This window comes from Lutjanus erythropterus, chromosome 7, assembly GCF_056507025.1.
Source record: "Lutjanus erythropterus isolate fLutEry1 chromosome 7, fLutEry1.hap2, whole genome shotgun sequence".
In the NCBI taxonomy this organism is placed as follows: domain Eukaryota; kingdom Metazoa; phylum Chordata; class Actinopteri; order Lutjaniformes; family Lutjanidae; genus Lutjanus; species Lutjanus erythropterus.
Window position 1 is genome coordinate 39,782,327 of NC_139323.1, and position 18,155 is coordinate 39,800,481.

The 18,155-nt window shown below is 41.0% G+C and overlaps 1 protein-coding gene across 1 annotated transcript in view; it reads left to right on the top strand.

Annotated features, from left to right (window-relative positions):
* tprb (translocated promoter region b, nuclear basket protein) overlaps positions 1-18,155 on the top strand; it is a 25,619-nt gene continuing 7,464 nt past the window's right edge. Inside the window, exons 1-39 of the mRNA XM_084723746.1 lie at positions 1-167; positions 525-629; positions 732-805; positions 1,604-1,700; positions 1,790-1,893; positions 1,993-2,157; positions 2,861-2,953; positions 3,154-3,234; positions 3,708-3,795; positions 3,945-4,085; positions 4,217-4,320; positions 4,683-4,880; positions 5,606-5,713; positions 5,834-6,063; positions 6,262-6,425; positions 6,601-6,737; positions 7,717-7,865; positions 8,039-8,201; positions 8,373-8,507; positions 8,593-8,733; positions 8,941-9,109; positions 9,710-9,876; positions 10,916-11,068; positions 11,218-11,334; positions 11,713-11,916; positions 12,105-12,292; positions 12,494-12,641; positions 12,958-13,095; positions 13,231-13,362; positions 13,531-13,661; positions 13,760-13,970; positions 14,350-14,496; positions 14,735-14,933; positions 15,046-15,239; positions 15,606-15,679; positions 16,263-16,459; positions 16,626-16,916; positions 17,138-17,292; positions 17,407-17,484. Of these exons, the coding sequence (XP_084579872.1) occupies positions 17-167; positions 525-629; positions 732-805; positions 1,604-1,700; positions 1,790-1,893; positions 1,993-2,157; positions 2,861-2,953; positions 3,154-3,234; positions 3,708-3,795; positions 3,945-4,085; positions 4,217-4,320; positions 4,683-4,880; positions 5,606-5,713; positions 5,834-6,063; positions 6,262-6,425; positions 6,601-6,737; positions 7,717-7,865; positions 8,039-8,201; positions 8,373-8,507; positions 8,593-8,733; positions 8,941-9,109; positions 9,710-9,876; positions 10,916-11,068; positions 11,218-11,334; positions 11,713-11,916; positions 12,105-12,292; positions 12,494-12,641; positions 12,958-13,095; positions 13,231-13,362; positions 13,531-13,661; positions 13,760-13,970; positions 14,350-14,496; positions 14,735-14,933; positions 15,046-15,239; positions 15,606-15,679; positions 16,263-16,459; positions 16,626-16,916; positions 17,138-17,292; positions 17,407-17,484 (5,721 nt within the window). The 5' untranslated portion in view covers positions 1-16. The remainder of the gene's footprint in view (positions 168-524; positions 630-731; positions 806-1,603; positions 1,701-1,789; positions 1,894-1,992; positions 2,158-2,860; positions 2,954-3,153; positions 3,235-3,707; positions 3,796-3,944; positions 4,086-4,216; positions 4,321-4,682; positions 4,881-5,605; positions 5,714-5,833; positions 6,064-6,261; positions 6,426-6,600; positions 6,738-7,716; positions 7,866-8,038; positions 8,202-8,372; positions 8,508-8,592; positions 8,734-8,940; positions 9,110-9,709; positions 9,877-10,915; positions 11,069-11,217; positions 11,335-11,712; positions 11,917-12,104; positions 12,293-12,493; positions 12,642-12,957; positions 13,096-13,230; positions 13,363-13,530; positions 13,662-13,759; positions 13,971-14,349; positions 14,497-14,734; positions 14,934-15,045; positions 15,240-15,605; positions 15,680-16,262; positions 16,460-16,625; positions 16,917-17,137; positions 17,293-17,406; positions 17,485-18,155) is intronic.

Consider the following 18,155-nt stretch of genomic DNA (forward strand, 5'->3'; position numbering starts at 1 on the left):
GGTTGTTGTCGGAAAAATGGCGGCACTGTTGCTGCAGGAGTTGGAAGCCTCCGAGATATCTAAGCTACCGAAAACAATTCAGAACAAGCTCGAGAGGATTCTTTCGGATCAGCAATATGAAATCGATTCTTTAAAAGCACAACAGGAACAATTCCGTGTTGACAGCGGTAAGATTTTGTCTGGTATTTTGTTTGCTAACGGTGTTAAAGTGTTTTGCTTTGGTCACCATGCCCGCATGTCGGTTAATGGAACAAAGTTAAAGTTAATAATGTGGGTTTGAATGTGCTAGTTTAACATATCAGCCTCACTTTATTATGTTTGTTATTTTGTTCTATTAACGCCTTTGGACTCCAGGTAAATCACACTGTAAGCTATTATTAACCACGATTTGATGCTAATGCTACTGTTAGCTAAACCGCTAGCTTCTAACGTTGACATAAACAAGATGACATTGAACGACAAAAGGTAGTTAACTTTAGTTAATTAACCATTTTAACGTTTCATGTTTGTGTTTGTTCTTGCAGAGCAACATTTCTTTGAAAAGGTGAAGCAACTTGCTCAGTGTCAGGAAGACTTTTTGTCTCAGACTCAAGAACATCAGAAACTCAAAGAGGAGTTTACAAAGCTCGGTGAGAGTGAACTTATCGTTACAATATCACGCATGATCTTAACTTGACTCGGGTGGGTTGGATTACTTCATCATGTTGGCTTTCTTTAAATCTCTTCTCTAGACGACGAACTTAAAGCTGTGCGTGAGAAGAACAGGGAATATGAATCCGCACAAGAGAGGCTGTCATCAGAGCAGGTAAGGCAAACAAAGTTAGCAACACAAATTATGTATTGTGGTTATGGATAGGGTATTATTTGGATTTTATTGACCAACATTGACAGTGGTCACGTTTACATGCACACTACTTTGCCATTAATATTCTGAAATCGATACAAGTCACGTGAACAGCATATTCTGGTTGGATGATCTACATTGGGTCTTATTCTGAATGGAGCATATTCTGATTAAGACGTGGGATATTCTGGTAGTTTGGTTTTAGGAGCATTTTTGGACATGTAAACAGAAATTTTATGAACAGAATGTGCATCTCAGTTGGGGAATTTTTACAGGAGTTTGCAACACATTTTTTCTGCTCTGTGCTGTAAATAAACCAACTAACCAATAGTTTGCAAGGCTGAGGTAAAAGTATGTGCACAAAAGAAAATCTTTTTTTTTTTTTTGATTGGACGGAGAAACATGCCTATTTTTAAACATTTGATGCCAAGATATTTTTTGATTTGTGCAAATATTGTGATATTGACCTTTTCAATGAGATGGTTAAATATATGAAAAAGGGAGGTTGAGTGTGCACAGTCAAACAAATTCACCACCAGTGGAAAGCCTGGTGGTTTGCAAGAGGTATTTTTGGTTATTGTGTTTTCCTTTGCAGTGCCTATTGGCATACATGTAGAGAAAAATATTAAATAAACACATTCAACTTTTGAGTTGAAGAATGGACCATTTTTTTAATTGATTGATTTCTGTAAGTCTTGCTTAATTTTTAAGCTATTACTAGAAATCAGTATGATTAAAATAATGTAATAATTTGTTTAGACAATGCTGTCAAAAGCCAAAGAGGAACTGGAGGTGGAAAAACGAGAGCTAGTGCGAACACTTGAGAGGAGATCCTTGGAAGTGGAGCATTTAAATGGTATGGATGTTTTTGAAAACTTTTACTTTTATGTGAATACAAAATGTCCCTTGTACACGGCATTTATGTTATTTCTGTTGCGTCATCAGATGACGTTAGACAACTTAATGATAAGTTGGTAGAGGTCAACACCTCTAAGATGGCCCTGCAGATGAAGTTAGATGAACTTGAAGCAGCTGAAGTCAACATCAAAGTGAGTTATGTTGTCATTTTTACACTGATTTAATACTGTCTTTACATTGTCTTTAGAGGAAGTGACTTTGTAAACACTTTCTGTGTTTTTCTATTACAGTACAAGGAGAAGCGAATGGAACAGGAGAAGGAGCTGCTGCACGGCCAAACATCTTGGCTCAATGAGGAGTTGAAGATTAAGAGTGAGGAACTGCTGTCCTTGTCTCGAGAAAAGGGAAACCAGATCCTGGAACTGAAGTGCAACCTGGAGAACAAGGAAGATGAGGCATGTCTCTCATTTGTATTTACATTTATTTACATATTTATTTGTCTTGCACAGTGCATATTAATAAACATTACTGTAAATATGCCAGAATTAGCCAAAATGCTAGTTTTTATCTGTAGTTTCTGGGCAGATGTAAAGCTTGTAGCCCAAAATCAATATGAAATTTGAGAGTTAAGAAACAAGTCATAACAACATTTCTAAAGACATGCTACTTACGGTCAAAGCAGAACACAGACAGTATTAAACAGAGAACAGAAATGGCAGAGTAACAAAAGCAGAGCAAATCACAGTTCAAAAAGACCAGAGGCAAATAACACAACAACAAGACAAGCAAGGTCAACAACAACAAACAAATGCAAGCAAGGACAGACATGAGAGGAGAAAAAAAAATAAGATTTTAAACATGAAGATGTTAATGAAGCTGAATGATGTAGAAAAAAAAGCTGATGGATGGATATGATAGCAACAAATACAGTGATAAGAAATGACAGTATGTAATATTTTTGAATGACCTCAAATGTGTAGAGATGGGCACGCTGAAACAACCACAGACCCAATCGTTTTGCACTAATAGTAATGCAAATGGTACATGGTGGGTACTTTACAGTATGCTTAATAGACAGTTCGCACTGCCCAATGCTCTACCCTGTTTCTTTATCTATTGAGACAATTAAAAAGTTTTTTTTTTCCATGTGACTTTCAGTTGAACAGACTTCAAGACCAAGTGAGCAGTTTGAAGACTTCAAATGAGCAACATCAGAAACAGAATGAGGAGCTGATCAGCAAACTAAAAGAAGTACGTGTGTGGTGTTTGTTACAGCATATCCTGAGTTTTCATCCTGTCTTGTTTTACACAGAAGAAGTAAGACTTGTCATGTACTGTATAATCTGCCAGAAACTGATCAGTATCATAGAACTCAGTGTGAATTTCAATGAGTGAAGTGTATAAATGGATTTTTATTGATTTACTTTTTTATTTGATTTTTTTCATTCCAGGCCAAGGAACAACAAGCCACCATGGAGGAAAAGTTCAGAAACGAGCTAAATGCCAACATTAAGCTTTCCAATCTGTACAAGGTATGTATATGTATATGTAGGACAGCAAGCCGATGTGGTGCTGTACTTTGTACCACCAAAGCATTTGCCCCCAGTCATTATTTACAGTTCAATCACTGTTTCATGTTTTCAGGACAAGTACACCTTATGCCCTTTGGCTCATTAGATTAAATTAGATTAAATTGTTTATGGTAAAATTAGGATAGATAATTTGTGATATTAATTTCCTGTAAAAATATCTAAAATCAGAGATGTAATAAACTTAAATCATGTGACTGCATGAGGAATTGCATCGATGCATCACTGCCACATGTTTCTCCTTTTTCAAACATAGTGCTGAAGACAAAATAAAAATCCTGCATATTTCCTCCATCTGTGATCTTATTAGAGTGCTTCATATTTACCATGACTGAAATGATTCACTGTATGTTTTATGTTTTTAAGTTCCTTTTGCTGTTGTTCTGCCAACACTGACCATGTTGTTGTGGTGACAGGGAGCAGCAGCAGATTCTGAGGCGAAGAGTGAAGAGCTGAGTCGAGCTGTGGAGGAGCTACATAAACTGCTGAAGGACGCCGGAGAAGGTGCGAGGCTTTAACTTCACTTCTTCTTAGAAAGACAAGAGTCTGGATATGCTGTCATTTGTTATTATAACTCAGTTGGCAAACTGCTAATTAAGCTTTGAGTGACTGGTACTGCCTGACTGTTGCTCTGTTTACTCCTTCCACTACAGCCAACAAGGCCCTCGAGGAGAAGTCGCAGGAAATGAATGATGCCACAGACAAGTCTGTTGCTGAGCTAAAGGAGAGGATCCAGGGTCTTGAGAAAGAGCTGGACAATGCCAATGAGCTGCTGTCAAGTTCTAAACTTAGAGGTCTGTTGAGTTGATTTTTGTCTTCATTGGACTGGTGGATATTTTAAAGGAAATCCATACAGAATGTTGCCTCGCAGGGATTTGTCTTTAAATTAACAACCTGTCATCTCTTCCACTTTTTGAATGTCCAGGCCCTGTCGGTACATCATCTGTGCTCACAGAGGAGCAAATGACGACAATGTCTCCAACAGCTGCTGCTGTGTCCAAGATAAAGCCTGGCATGAAGCTGACAGAGGTATATGCAGCTGAATTTCAGCACCCAAATGACTTTACTGTAGATTTTGAAATGAGTCTGAAGTAATTTCTTGTGAAAATTAGTTTGATATTGATGAGCTGCAATGGACCACATGATGTAATGCAGTCTGTAGACCAAATCAAGGTCGAGTGTAGGTTTGGTTTTGATGTTGGAACACCACAGTGTTGGACACTTGTATTAGAGTCCATGGGGACTGTTTTAGTATTTTCACATGAGTTGTTATTGGCTTGCTGGTTCTAATTGCTCAGCAAACAGTTCTGGTCTAACAGTGAGCTGAGTCGTCTTTACTGCCCCCTCTTGGACTGTCTTGTTTTGATATGAGATGTCCACTGTGTTTTCAGTTGTATACCGCGTACGTGGAGAGCCAGGAGCAGCTGCAGCTGGAGCGGTTGGAGAACAAACGGGTTAACAAGTACCTGGATGACATTGTGCAGGAAGTGGAGGCAAAAGCCCCCATCCTCAAACGCCAAAGGGACGAACACGATCGCATGCAGAAGTCAGTGGCCAGTCTGTCTGCCAAGTTGGAGCAGGCTGTTAAGGTGAGTAATGCAGACGAGTTGCATGCATTTTCAGTTAGAATGTGATTTTCCATCAGATTACATTTCTGTTATTCCTGTATTATTAATTTGTTTGTATTATGCTGACCATTACGTATGCAAGAGCAAATTTTATGGTTTGTGCAATAAATATATATCTATGTGGAGATAAATAGGTAAAATAATAAAGAGAATTTGCTTATCTGGAAACTGTTTGTAAAGAAACACTTCTTGCAGCAAGTAAAAATGCTGTCAAGAGGAAGTGTCTAAAATTAAAGCCACCCATCACTGATGAACGGATAGAAATAATATATGAAATCTATATTATGGAAAGGGTGTGGTTTCTTTTTTTCCTTCAAAGTCCAAACAAAAAAAAATCAGATTTGGACAAAGTGGACTGAGTAAAAGGAACGAACAAAGTTAGAGACCACAAAAAAATGGATAAAGAGTGAGTTGTTCATAAAGTGAAAGCTTTCCATGTTCAGTAATTAAAGCTAATGCTATGAAAGAACTTTAAAATTACACGTACTGCAACTTTTTTGTTATTGTAAGCATGCACAAAACTAGGTGAAGCTACTTGCTTTAGTACTGATGCTATATAAAATGTTGAATGTGAAATTAATGCTTTTACTAAATAAAAATCATTACACAAGAGATATTGCACTTAAGGGCAACAATTATTGATTTCTTTGTTAAATTTGCCTTTGGAAAATTTGTGTGTACTTTAGGAGGTGCACCGCCTGCAGAAGGAGGCTGATGAAGCTAACAAGCGCTCCTCTGTTCTGGAAAGGGACAACCAGAGGTGTGAACTGCAGCTGGGAGACTTGGCTCAGCAGGTGGGTTCTCACTCTCTCCCTCCAGTTTAAAGGATAATACTGTTATTTCAGGAAAATATGTATTTTCAGATTTCTCCAAATTCTTGCTATTTGATTTTCCTTCTTTGTCTATCCTGCCAGGTTCGTGTGCTGCTGATCGAGCTGGAAGAAGCTCGTGGAAACCACGTGATTCAAGAGGACGAGGAGGTGAGCTCAGCCGACATCAGCAGCACGTCAGAGGTGATCAGCCAACATTTGGTGACCTTCCGCAGCATCGAGGAGCTACAGAAGCAGAACCAGCGTCTCCTGACGGCCCTCAGAGAGCTCAGTGATGCCCAGGAGAAAGAGGAGTTTGAGGCCACTGGCAACAAGTATGTTTGTCCTGATTTCTTTTAGTTTTTCTTTGTTCTCTTTGTTTTTTGCAGTAAACAAACAGAACTGTAAGTCATTTAAGACTGTTCAGCATAAAAATGCCATCTCAGCATACATATTATGTTCATAAATCTATTATTTCTGGTAGCCAACCTTGTCAGACTGCCAGTTAGGCTAATAAAGATGAACTGTTACAGACGTGGTGAAATGGAACAGGGTTTGGAGAAAGCTCTGGCTGAGCTGGAGTCCCTGAAGGAGCAACGCAGCCAACAGGTTAAGATGACTGAGTCCATCGTGAGGCAGAGGGACATGTATCGTGTGCTGCTGGCTCAGGCAACTGGAGTCAGCTTCCCTCAGCAAGGTAACAGACAAGCAGGACATCCTGCACATGCACAATGAACTGCTTCGATTATAGTACAGAGCAGTGCAAAGTGGTTTAGTTTGCCAACAAAAATAGTTGTTTTTGTCACAGTACTTCACCTCATGCAGTGTGGTTATTATGATTTTGTCTTAACCTCTGAGTGTTTTCCCTTCAGGTACACCACCTGAGGAGTTCTCCCTGACCTCCACCCCCCGACGCTCACCTTCAGCCACCACAGGAACACCAACTGCACTTGTGTCCATGGCAACAGACTCAGCCGAAGCATTGGAGGCCAAGGCAGCTTTGCGACAGGTGAGTGCAAAATTTGCCAAACATTTAAATCGCAATTAGGTCTGCAACTGAGGTTATTTTCATTAGCAGTTAATCTGCCTATTTTCACAATTAATTGTTTAGTGTCTAAACTGTCAAAACTGTGATAAATGTTTGTCACAGTTTCCTAGGATATGAAGCCATATGACTTTTTTTTTCTAACCCAACAGTCCAAAACTCTTAATTTAGCATCATAAATGACAAAAAATGTGCAAATCTTAAAGAAGTTGGAAATTGCAAATGTTGCACATTTTTGCTTGAAACAGTTAATCACTTATCAAAATAGCTGGCAACTAATTTTCTGTTGGTTTCCAAATCAACAAATAATCAGTGGAGCTGTAACTTTGATATGTTCACAGTAGTTTCTGTTTTAAATTGTAAAAATCCCACAGCTCAGACAGCAGGTGCAGATATAAGTCATCTAACAGTGAATTTATCATAGCAAGCCAAGCCATGGTGCATTAACGGTGTCCAACACGTGTTCTGTGAGAATGACTGATGATCTGTTGACTCACTCTTTGGTCCTTGCTTGTTTTTTCTTGATGGTTGGTTTACTTTATTTGTTTACTTTAAAGCAGCAGCATGGCTTTAGGTGTCCAGATTTCTGAAAGTGAAAAATAGGTAGCTAGTATAAGTATGTATGCACATTGTCACAAACGCTGTTTCCCACATCTGCCACTAGATGGCAGTATGTCTCTATTGTGAGATCTGCGGGGACTTAAATTATGTGCCTCAAAGATTATTACCACTTTTTTTCAAACGATGCTAGAGTTAATTGGAGTGAAGTGAGGGGAAAAGTGCAACAGTGCCAAGTGGCCAAATAAGAACAGTGACAGTCAGAAGCATATGAATGGGTCAAAGGTCAGTGTAACACCTGTTCATTAGTATCCATTAAAATTGTGTTTCGTGTATAACTATAATCATGTTGATGTAAAATAAATGTGTCTGCTTGCATCTGTAGCTGCAGGAGGTGTTCTCCACCTACAAGAAGGAGCGCATGGAGAGTGACAAGGCACTGACGGGGCAGAACGAGAAACTCCAGGAGCAGCTGTCTGATCTCCACTCCCAGAATGCTAAGATATCCACCCAGCTGGAGTTTGCTTCCAAGAGGTTAGTTTGAACAACACGAGCAGGAACAGCTTGCGTGAAGAAAGTAACTGCTATTTTGAGTAAAACTACTCTTGGCCATCACATCCTCTGGTTTCCTCAACACATATTATGTTTAAGAATACATAGGAAAATGCATAGGCCCCTAAAAAGGATGTCTGTGTTAACAATATCAGGTATGAGATGCTGCAGGACAACGTTGAGGGCTACAGGAAAGAGATTGCTTCCCTCAGAGAGAAAGGACAGAAAATGGCTGCTGCCACACAGAAGCACGAGCAGACCAACCACACTTTGAATGAGGACTTGAGAGCTGCCAAAGAGAAACTGGCCTTGGCTGAGGTTTGTCTTCATTCCAGCAACCTTTTCCTTTTTCACAGTGATGTTTGTGTCTGAGTTTGTTTCCTTTGAATTTCATTGTCTCTGAGGACCATGACACTGGGGCTTGATGTGAATTTGTGAGTGTTGCAGGTACCATAGAGACATCCAGACTTATCTATCCCTGTCTCTCAGGGTCATGCTGAAAGCCTGCGTAAGGAGAGAGACATGCTGAAGCTAGTGGAGTCCAGGCTGAATCAGGAGAAAGAGGCGATCCTGAGCCAACAACAGACCCAGAACCTGCTGCTGACCAACCTCCAGACCATTCAGGTAATCTATAAGTATGAAACTTCTCACTCATTTTCTCACACGCACATGAACAGGGTTCAGAATTGTAACCGCTGCCTTCTTTTAGGCCACTCTTGAGCGTTCAGAGACTGACACCCGTCAGCGTCTAAACAGCCAGCTGGAGAAACAGGAACGAGAGATCTCTCAGCTCCAGAAGAGGCTGGAGCACGAGGTGGAGCAGCGCCACCTGCTCGGCAGAAACCAGGAAGTAAGTATAAAACTGAATCCATTTGTCCATCAAGATTATTCCACCTAAACTGTGTCTGTTTTAGTTCTTTTCAAAGGTGATGTGAAGTGCTGATAAATCAATACTTTTTACTATGTTTAAAGAACAACTTCATGCCTCATTTGCTCTTCAAACCCAGACTGACACGTCAGCTTCAAATTCAATACTTTGTTTGTTTCTCATGCACAGGTCCAGTTGATGGACGCAAAGCGGCAGCTGGAGACACAAGCGGCTTTACATCAGAAGACCAAGGAGCTGCTGAATGCTGCCGAGTTGGAGCTCAACACCCTCAGGCTGCAGCAAGGCAGCAGTGAAGCACGTCACACTCTGAGCGCCCCCTCCACACCCATTATCAGAGGTTGGCAAAAACACACACACACACACACACAGGCAGAAGTACATAACCCAATAACACAATTAATAGTGTGTACAGCTAAATTTAAAGTATTTTCACTGGTTGTCCTCAAATCACTTGACCTCAATTCCTGGTTTAGCATTATTGGAACTTAAATCATTTATGGCCTCTTGTTAAGTCACCATCTGTGTAATTACTGTGTGTTACACTGACCATTTACATGCCTGTTTACATTTTTGGTAATGCAATAAGACATGTAAATTGCTCAAATTTTACCGGTTCTGTCCATTTTCTAGTCAGCTGACCCACTTTTATACTTGACCTACTTCTTTTTTTTAAAGAAATGTATGCTAGGATGCTATGGTCTCTCCCTAGTTCGTGTTGTGCAAACAGTTTATTTGTGACCGACGCAGTAAAAAAGCCAATGAAATGTCTAAGCCGCACTCTTACAAATAATGTTGTACAAATGTGGCTTTTAAGCACGAACTCTTAACAAGGTAATGGTATTTTCATTAGTCCAGTCCATCCTTCTGTCCTAAAAGCACCAACTAATTGTAGCGTTGTCAAATTGTATCACTCATTTCTGATTCCTCCTGCTTTCAGGCCTGCCAGGTTCAGATCAGGACAGAGAGGACCTGCAGGGCCGCCTGCGGCTGGCTGAAACCCGGGCAGAGGAGCTGGCGGAGAGCCTCAGAGCCACCACCTCCAGCATGGAGCAGTACAGAGCCATGGCTCAGAGCCTGGAGGAGTCCCTGGACAAAGAGAAACAGGTGCAGAATAAACCCAAGCTGTCTGTCAGTGCTCCACCTCTCATAAAACTATTGACCGCAACCACAAAAACTATTAAAAAAATTATACATATTTAGACAGGCAATTATGGGGAAGCAGATAAACCTGTATTACAGCTGAGGGATGCAGTGTTTCCACTGCATGGTAAGACTTGACTCGCTCCTTTTTGCTTTTTTTTCTTTGGTACTAGGTATCAGGTACTATCCACAAAAGTTGTGGATAGTACCTGATACTTTTTATCAATCATCTGGTTTGAGGTTCCAGGTGAACTGAGCTGACACTAAATGGGTGGAGTGAAACTGAGCAACCTGAGTCGTCTCGTCATCTGCGCTCGGATGTAGGGTTTCCCAAACTCTTAATTTATTTCAGCAGTCTTTTGTATTGCTATATTCAGTTTGCCTCCTTGATGTGACAAACAGCCATCACTTCAATATATTTTTTTTGTTCCTGTGTTTGTGTCGAAGATGTAAAAAAAAAAACGAACCTGGTACCAAAAGTGAGTCGAGTAGAGCTGAGCCAAGCCGTACCATGTCGTGGGAACACGGCTGTACCGAATTGATAGTGATAAATTCCTGCACTTTCTCAGCACTAATAAACTGGGGGCAGATGTGCAGAAATTCATTATCATTACTGTCAATTGCACATTTTAATTTTCTTATCCATCTGTCTGCCAGGTGTGCATTAGACCACGCTAAGTTGAGAAAAGTGGTTTAAAGTAGTCATGCTTGATTAATTAGTTAATTTATTTTTTCCTCACCATAAAGAGCATCTGTGTTGTGTTGCCTCACATCCTTACTTTCCCTAAAACACACGTTTGAATTTTTGTTTTAAGTTAAACTGGCAAAAAATTTACATTCTTGTCTCAATAGCTTTTAAACTTTTTGTTAGAACACTATGAACTGGAATTTTGTGGGAAAGCTTCACAAAAAAGTTTTGGCTTTTAGCTTTAAAGACCTTTGGAATAGTACTGCACATTTGGAAATGTTGGAAGATAACTGTTGTGTAATTTTTGACCACCAGGTAACAGAGCAGGCACGCTCGTCCATTGAAACTCGCATGAAGGAGGCTGAGAAGCAGCATCACATTCTGGAGGAGAAGCTTCTGGAAGCTGAGAAAGCAAAACAAGACTTGGAGGAACAGAAGAGGAGAGATCAGGCTTCTCTGGAGGAACAGGTAGATTAAACCCCACATTATTAAGAAATATCTACACATATCGAGTAACAAATGCTTAAAAGATGGTTAACTCCCTCACCGTATTTCAACCATACGAGCAGTGTTTTGGTGTTCAGTTACATTCAAGTAAGGAAAATTGTTCATTTTAGATGAACGGTCTGAGGAGAAGTCTCAGCAGTGCCCAGGCTGATCACCAGGCGGCGCTGCAGCGACTGTCTGTAGCTGAAGCACAGCAGCAGCAAGCTCTGCAGGACAGCCAGGAGCAGGTAAGCAGCTGTTATAAAATGTAATGTAGGGAAATATGACTATGATCAGTTCTTATTTTTTGGGAATGCTGCAGTTAAGGTTGATGCAATCAACTTTTAATATAATCTGCAGATATGATACCTAACACTGTTTGGTTCCTGTTCTCAAATACACTTTAGAGAACTCTGCAACAGAAGAAGCTATGAAAAAACAGCCATGTTTTACCCATAACATGTGACATAATATGGATTTAATAAAATACACCATGAAAAGACTTGAGTGACATTTATTTATCTCACAGTCAGGTTTGTCTGATAGCAAAAAAATAAGGTGACTGCAATTAAATGATATGACTTTAACATGCAAAGATAGCATCAAATCCTTTTTCCATTCCCAAGGCTAAGCTGGCAGCCGAAGCACAAGATAAATATGAGCGGGAGATGATGCTGCATGCAGCAGACGTGGAGGCACTGCAGGCTGCGAAGGCTCAGGCCCTGCAGGCCGTGGAGCTCAGACACCAGCTGGAGGAGAGAGCCCAGAGGATCAGCGCTGAGCTGCTGGAGGCCAGGGTCTCCTGGGAGGAGCAGGAAAAAATCCTCAAGGTTGGTTGTCGAGAGGATCCAGTAGATGTATAGGTGATAACAGTTGCACAGTCAAGCTAAACATTGTAATAAATTTGGTCATATTTAAAGGTGATATGGTTATTTTGTTCCACCACTATTGATCATTTACTTTTTATAAAAAAGTAGCCATTGCATTTTAAATCTTAATTTCTTTGCTCATATCATAGGAGGAGATGTCCAAGGTGGAGAACCGCAATGAGGAGTTGCAGAGGCAGAACACCCTCGTCCATGAGCAGATCCAGACAATGAGCAGCAAGATGGCAGCCCATTTGCAACGTTCTGCCAGTGAGAGTCGGATGAACATGTCCCTGACTGAGGAGGGCAAGTCTCAAGACCAAGTTCTCGAGATTCTCAGGTGAAAGATGCTCATTTCAAATCAAAAAATCCTTTCTTGTACTCGAGGAGTCTTGCAAAGAAAATCAATACTAGTAAAGTGAAAAAAAAAAATCAAGGAAACTTTCAACAAAACATCAGATATTCTGCCTGCCCCTGGCCTCATTCCCATCCTTCCCTGTTCGTCGCTATTTTTAATCTCCTTATTTGTTCTCCATCACAGGTTTGTTCGTCGGGAGAAGGAAATCGCAGAGTCTCGTTTTGAGGTTGCCCAAGGGGAGAGTTTGCGTTACCGTCTGAGGGTGGAGCACCTGGAGCAAGAGCTGAAGGAGGTGCAGGACAGCTTGAGTGCTGCAAAGGAGAGGATGCAGGTATGTTTTTCTACTCACTGACTAATAATTTTGTTTACAACATCCACGTTTTCTTCATCTAAGTAAGACTGCAGATGTAGGGAACAGGTAGGCTGGCAGATATGCATATTTTTTTTCTCTCTGTCCACAAAGAAATCTTATCTGTTATCAGTTGAGTGGGTTGATCCTTTAAGGAAGATTGAGAATTTCTTTCTTGGATGGTTTATCCATCCTTTAAAGATGTTTTACTCAGTGAAATCTAAGTCTAACCTGGCTACAAGGACTCAAACCTGGTTGTTCCATATCTAACTAAAAGTCTGATGATAATTTTACTCAGGTGACAGCGAAGACCCTGGCTCAGCATGATGAGCTGATGAAGAAGACAGAAACGATGAGCATCCTGATGGAGACCAACAAGATGCTGAGAGAGGAGAAGGACAAGATGGAGCAAGAACTGCAGCAAAACCAAGCCAAGGTATCAGTTGATTTATATGGAAATATGTAGGAGGTGATGTGCTTCCTGGTTGTAAAAAGCCGTAACGTTTCTGATAAGTTTCCCTCAGCGAACTTCAAAATCGACGCTGTTCAGCTCATCTTCTGTGTGTTTCAGGTCCAAAGGCTTGAGTCCGACATCATGCCGCTGCAGCAGGCCAACTCTGAGCTGAGCGAGAAGAGCGGCATGCTGCAGGCAGAGAAGAAGATTCTGGAAGATGAGATCAAGCGCTGGAAATCTCGCACTCAGGTCAGAGAACATACGAGAAAGAGAAAAAACTAATTTTAAAGGGGAAAAAACCGTTGTCTTTAGAAAAGATTGTTTTGCTTCATTTTTATGAAAACTGATGGCTCTTTTTATTCCTAGTGTTTTACCATTTCACACTGTTAAAACAAACTCCCTCTTGTACTCCTTTAGCATTTGGTGACCCAACAAAAAGATTCAGATCCAGAAGAATATAAGCGTCTGCACTCTGAGAAGGAGGGACATCTCAAACGCATCCAGCAGCTCACTGAGGAGAGCAACAGGCTTAAACAAGAGGCTACCAGGTGAGAGATTATAAATGATGTAACTAATGAATTTTATTATTTTAGGAAATTGAATGTTAACCTTTTCTCCCTTTCTTACAATCTCTTCATTTCCATAGGAGCAACAACCTAACAACATCCCTACAAAGTCAGATACAGAACCTGCGTGACAACATGAGTAAGATTACTGATGAGAGGAATACGCTGAAGAGGGACATGGAGACCAAGAACCAGGAGCTTCAGGAGAAATTCCGAACTATTACCCAGGTCAAGAAGATTGGACGCCGCTACAAGACTCAGTATGATGAACTCAAGGTGGAACACGACAAGGTGAGAGCTCAGTAGCTCCTAGGTCTTGAAACCAAAAGGGCTGAAACGTAAAATACAGCCATGCACTTTTAAACAGTCCCCTAAAGCCACCCCTAGTTTTTTTTTTTTTTTTAACCTTTATTTTGAAATTTCTAGTTTGAACATCTAAATCGTACTGAATAATTTCTCTCCTTACGTCACATGCCCCAATCCTCTACAATCTAGATGAAATGTAGTTTAGAAAAAATAAGTTACACACCGCAAAGTCAAAGACTAACAGAAAAAAAAGAGAATGAATGAAAACATTTAATAATAATATTTTTTTAAGCAAAAGACACAGTTTAAACAGTTATTGTGCTGGTTTGAGCATAAATAATCTTTTGTACTGCGGTTCCTCCAGATGGTTGCTGAGGCAGCAGCGGGTCCGTCCCAAGAAGAGGAAGCCCGTCAAGCTTCGGTTCAGGAGTTGCAGAGCCTCCGAGAATCTCTGAGCCAGGCTGAAGCCAGGACCAGAGAGCTGGAAGGACAGCTGGAGAACATCAACAAGGTTAAACACCACAAAGTTTCTACCAGAACGTTTGACTGAACCGTTCACTTAGTAGTTAAACTAGTGTCAAGCACTATGATCAGTTTCAGGATCATAATAGCTTGAATAGTTAACAGTTTACATCACTGCAAAAATATTCTAGAAAAAGAGATTTATATCGAGACAGTGCCCCACCAAATAATCTTTCTTTTCTAGATGCATACATTCATTAGTGTCATGTCTTCCTGGCCTGCGACAGGTGGTTACAGAGCGTGAAACTGAAGGGCGTAATGCCCAGGAACAGTCCTCCAGGCTGCAGACAGAGCTGACCAGGCTGAGGCAGGAGCTGCAAGATAAATCGTCTCAGGAGGACACGCTGAGACAGCAGATGGCTGAGAAGGAGGAGAAGACCAGGAAGATCTTCTCCTCCTGCAAGCAGAAGATCAGCCAGCTCATGAGTAAGACGATGTTTCCTCGTATTATAACCAGTGGACCTTTCTTATTTTCTAGTCGTGATGTGTGTTTTGTTTTAATCTCAGACCTGAATCTAAAACTCTAATCTGTGTCCAGGCACCAAAGAACAGCTGCAGAAGGAAAATGAGGAGCTAAAGCAGCAGCGTGAAGAGCTGGAGGTGCGAGTGAGCGCCCTCAAGTCTCAGTACGAGGGCCGCCTGAGTCGACAGGAGAGAGAGCTGAGAGACCTGCGCGGCCAACAGGAGAGACAAGAGCAGAGAGACGAGCCAGCCGAGGCAGGTCCCAGCAAGGTGAGAGTCTGCTTCAAAGTTTTCATGAGCACCCATGATGCATCCAATCAGCTGTTGATGTAGGTTGATAAAACAGGGTGGCTACAGTCTTACGATGTCTTAAAGTCACATTTACTGATACAGTGTCCTCAAAAACATTAAATAGTGTTAAATTCTGTTTGGTAATGTTTTAAATATTTAGTTATTGCATTTTGTAAGCATGGTCTGAAATTCACTCCAAATGCAAAATGCCTTTTTAATTACAAGCAAATCAAAAATTAGAACAAGTGGATTTAAGATAAACAAGCAAGGAAGCCTTAAAGTCATGAAAAGAAGAAGTTGATCATCGTCTCCATAATGACTTTGTCTTTCTGTTCTGATTTTCAGACCCAGGAGCAGCAGAGGAGCGCAGAACAGAGACAGATCAGTCTGAAGACGACCCCAGCTGCAGACAGGGGCAGGTATGATACACAAACCACGAAAACGCTGCACGTCATGGATGTACTCTAATACATTGGCTTTGACATGTCCAGTGCACTCATATGTACCTCATGTAAATGTTGTATATGCACAAAAAAATTGCATAAACTTGTTCATATATTTCTGTAAACTTTGTGTATGCACATTTTGGAGACAGGAGATTGGCAACGCTGATGATGAGATGGCGAATTAAGGCAGGTTGTACAAATTCAGTGTGTGAGAGGCATCATTTTACACATGATGATGCCTCTCACATTTAATTTCACTTAATATCGCCGTTACATCCATGTTGTAAAAACAATAATTATTTGCAAGCCAGCACATATCTTAAATCAGAGTCTGCTTGATATTTCTGTCTCCACCTCATTCTTACCTCACACTGCAGAGAAGATGGCCTGACAGTTTGTCATGGTCATCATGTCGATGTTGTAGAAATCCAAGATTATGTCAAATAGCATTCAAGAATTGCAGAATAGACTTTTATAAATGAGATCCTGGGTCCTTCTTGTACAAAATGTTCATTAGTAGAGTCATGATTTATGCCCTGATCTTTGTCTTGATCAGTGCCAGCACTTCTGAGCCTCCAACTGCCAACATTAAACCAACACCTGTGGTGGCTACAGCCAGCAAGCAGCCTGTCAATCCAGGGAACAAACCCACTCCAAGAGCGAGCATCAGGCCCATGATTACCCCGGCCACTGTGCCCACTCCAACACCCACAGCTACTGTCATGCCCACCACACAGGTGGAGACACAGGAAGGTAAGCTTCAGTCATAAGCTGTTAAAGTAGGAAGCCAGCCAACTGAGTATTAGCCCCTAAAGATGAGTGTTTAAAAAAGAGATTGTGTGTTTAAGTCTAATTAATGCAGCTACAGGCTCAGTGAAAAGCTGAATCTGCTCTTCACTAATTTAAAACTCCTCCACAGCCATGCAGTCCACTGAAGGCCCACCGGTGGAGCACGTGACCGTGTACGGCAGCGCCAGCGGCTCGGTGCGCTCCGCCAGCCCAAATGTCCAGACCACTCTGGCCAGCCCCATGCTGACCGTGCAGCAGACTCAGACACAGGCCACGGCGTTCGTCCAACCAACTCAGCAACAGAGCGTGACCCATGCAGAGCCAGCCAATCAGGAGCCACCGCCGGTGGTCATCGAGGCAACACCCAGCTCACAGGTGGAATGGCCTTCAACGTCCTCCACCTCCTCTGTATTTGGTACAGGTGAGAGACTTTTTAATGTTAAGATGATTATATGAAACATCAATACAAATTGTGTAATATAATAATATATAATACTGTTTTATGTTGTGTTTTGGGAAGATCAGGATAGGACATTTATATTTTAAAGAGATACAGCACATATAATGAACTAATAATACTGGATTTAACACCCAGGCTCACATCGTGGAGAAGTCTAAACGGTACCGATGCCTTCTCTCTAGTTTCAGCCACACCAGGAACCTCCTCCATGTCCAAGAGGCCTCGTGAGGAGGAGGAGAGCGCCGCCATGGTCACTGACACAGAGACCACCCAGGAGGACACCTCCAGGGCTCCCATACCGAAGAAGCTGCGCATCATCCAGAGAGTGGGTCCAGAGGTGAGAAGCGGGGGCTTTATAGACATCTTAATATGCGTTTTCATTATTTTTTAATGATTTGAAAATGGGTGCAGTTGTGTTGTGGGTTTCATAAGTGTCGCACGTTCTCCTCAGGAGGAGGTGTTGGTGGAGGACAGTGCTGAAGCTGAGGGGGTGGTGCCAACAGACAGTGACGGTGCAGAAGCGAGCCAGGTGGACCATCATCTCATATGAGCAATATTATATTCAAAAGAACTCATCGCAGTGATAAGACTTCTTAAAATTATCTTTTCCTGTTAACTCCATTGTTTTGCGATACAAAGATCTTGACTCAACTTGATTTTTATCTTCTTTTTTTTTTTTTTTTTTTGAAAAGATGAATATGCTGCAAGTTTTGGGGTTTTTTACATCTGATTGCCTGTTTGTTCAGGGTTTCCACAGGTCTTTATAAGGTGTCAAATCCAGTAATCTGAATTTTAGGACTTCCAATGTTTTTAATAAGATTTTGACAGATCTTAAAAATTAATTGGTTTATGGCGTTAAAGCTAAAGTTGTATAAACTTCAGTCTCGCTTTTAAATATGTTTTCGGGGAACGGTTGTATTCAAGCTGTAAAAACCACAGAATGAAACCAGTAACACGAATGCAAAGTGTGCAGCCCAACAATAAAAGCAGAACCCTGCAAAAAAAAACAAAAAAAACTGAACACTCACAGAGTTATAGCCTACTACATGTTTTTAATCATAAAGAAATCTCCTATAGCTGTAGACTTACCATGAAATTCTATCTCATGGGAAACAATATACTAGTAAATACAGTATAACAGACATAAGCAGATTGGTACCACATGCATCACACCTTTTTTATGGAAGATATTTATTTTTT